At 76.5% G+C, this 293-nt stretch overlaps 1 protein-coding gene across 1 annotated transcript in view; it reads right to left on the bottom strand.

Annotated features, from left to right (window-relative positions):
- PSMD7 (proteasome 26S subunit, non-ATPase 7) overlaps nt 1-234 on the bottom strand; it is a 9,500-nt gene extending 9,266 nt beyond the window's left edge. Inside the window, exon 1 of the mRNA XM_019505343.1 lies at nt 70-234. Within this exon, the coding sequence (XP_019360888.1) occupies nt 70-143 (74 nt within the window). The 5' untranslated portion in view covers nt 144-234. The remainder of the gene's footprint in view (nt 1-69) is intronic.
- Nucleotides 235-293: the final 59 nt, after the last annotated feature.

Below are 293 nucleotides of genomic sequence, written 5' to 3'. Positions count from 1 at the left end.
CGCCCAGGGGCCCGCGGAGGGAGCAGGCCGGGCCAGTGACTCAGCGGCCGCGCCGGGGCCCAGCCTCACCTGTTGAAGTGATCCACCACGCTGAGCAGCACCAGCGGGTGCACCACCACCCGATCCACGGCCAGCTCCGGCATCGCGCCCCCTGCTCGGCCCGCTCCGCCGCGTCCGTCCGCCCGCCCGTCGGTACCCGCGCAAGGCCAGGCCCAGCTCTCCTCAGCGCGCTCCCAACCTGCACCGCGCCGGGGCGGAGACAGCGCGACGCCATCTTGGGGAGGCGGGGTGGG

This window comes from Gavialis gangeticus, unplaced genomic scaffold, assembly GCF_001723915.1.
Source record: "Gavialis gangeticus isolate Ggan-Ray unplaced genomic scaffold, GavGan_comp1, whole genome shotgun sequence".
NCBI classification, from domain to species: domain Eukaryota; kingdom Metazoa; phylum Chordata; order Crocodylia; family Gavialidae; genus Gavialis; species Gavialis gangeticus.
This window is presented reverse-complemented; position numbering and strand designations above follow the sequence as displayed.